The 1,673-nt window shown below is 47.5% G+C and overlaps 1 protein-coding gene across 1 annotated transcript; it reads left to right on the forward strand.

Moving 5' to 3' along the window:
* Nucleotides 1-256: 256 nt before the first annotated feature.
* Nucleotides 257-1,462, forward strand: LOC138498177 (zinc finger protein 665-like). The gene has a single exon (XM_069622061.1). The coding sequence runs from the start codon at nt 257-259 to the stop codon at nt 1,460-1,462; it is 1,206 nt and encodes a 401-aa protein (XP_069478162.1).
* Nucleotides 1,463-1,673: the final 211 nt, after the last annotated feature.

Consider the following 1,673-nt stretch of genomic DNA (forward strand, 5'->3'; position numbering starts at 1 on the left):
TATGAGGGTCCATACAAAGGAGAAGCCCTTTGCCTGCAGAGTTTGTGGGAAGAGCTTCACTCACAGGTTAAATCTAAGCGTGCACATGAGATCTCACATGGGGGAGGGACCCTATACGTGCAGAGAGTGTGAGAAAAGCTACACACACTTGTCAGCCCTGTGCACTCATCGGAGGATCCATACTGGGGTAAAGCCATACAAGTGCACAGAGTGCAGGAAAAGCTTCAGTCACTCCTCCAACCTGAAAAGCCATTTCATGACCCACACTAAGGAGAAGCCCTATGAGTGCTCAGAGTGCAAGATGTGCTTCAGGAAATCCTCTGCTCTGAGATCCCATCAGAATGTCCACACTGGGGAGAGGCCCTACAAGTGCACAGAGTGTAAGAAAAGCTTCAGTACTTCTTCAAACCTGAGTTTCCATCAGAGAATCCATACACCTGAGAAGCCTTACAAGTGCACAGAGTGCAGGACATGCTTCAGGAATTTCTCAGCTCTGAAAGGGCATCAAAGGACCCATTCCGGGGTGAAGCCCTACAACTGCACTGAGTGCAGGAAAAGCTTCAGTAAATCCTCAACCCTGATAATCCACCAGTTGATCCATACTGGGGAGAAGCCCTACAAATGCACAGAGTGCAAGAAATGCTTCAGGCATTCCTCAACACTGAAAAAGCATCATAGGACCCATACAGGAGAGAAGCCCTACAAATGCCCAGTTTGCAAGAAAAGCTTCAGTGGTTCTGGCTATTTGAAAATGCATCAAAAGATCCATACTGGGGAGAAGCCCTACAAGTGCACAGAGTGCAAGAAATGCTTCACTGATTCCTCAGCGCTGAGAAAGCATCACAGGACCCATACGGGAGAAAAGCCCCACAAGTGTACAGAGTGCAACAAAAGCTTCATTCAGTCATCACATCTGACAATCCATCAGGCATTGCATACTGGTGAGAAGTCCTACAAGTGCATAGAGTGTGGGAAAAGCTTCAGTCACTCCTCATCTTTGATCAGCCATCAAAGGACACATACTGGGGCGAAGCCATACACGTGCACAGAATGCAACAAAAGCTTCATACAGTCATCACATCTGACAACGCATCAGGCATTGCATACTGGTGAGAAGTCCTACAAGTGTACAGAGTGTGAGAAAAGCTTCAGTTACCCCTCAGGTCTGTTCATCCATCAGAGGACCCATACCGGAGAGAAGCCATACAAGTGCACAGAGTGTGTGAAAAGCTTCTATGATTCCACAGCACTGAGAAACCATAACAGGATCCATTCTGGGGAGAAACCCTACAAGTGCACAGAGTGCAAGAAAAGCTTCAGCCAATCTTCAAATATGAGCCGGCATCAGAGGATCCATACCGGGGGAAAGCCCTATGAGTGCAATGAGTGCAACAAAAGCTTCAGCCAATCCTCACATCTGAGCAAGCATCAGAGGATCCATACTGATGGGAAATCCCTATGAGTGCAAAGAGTGCAACAAAAGCTTCAGCCAATCCTCACATCTGAGCAAGCATCAGAGGATCCATACTGGTGGGAAATCCCTATGAGTGCAAAGAGTGCAACAAAAGCTTCAGCCAATCCTCGTTTCTGAGCAAGCATCAGAGGATCCATACTGGTGGAAAATCCCTATGAGTGCAAAGAGTGCAACAAACGCTTCAGCCAATCCTCACATC

Source organism: Ambystoma mexicanum, chromosome 5q, assembly GCF_040938575.1.
Source record: "Ambystoma mexicanum isolate Mex_15411 chromosome 5q, UKY_AmexF1_1, whole genome shotgun sequence".
Lineage (NCBI taxonomy): Eukaryota > Metazoa > Chordata > Amphibia > Caudata > Ambystomatidae > Ambystoma > Ambystoma mexicanum.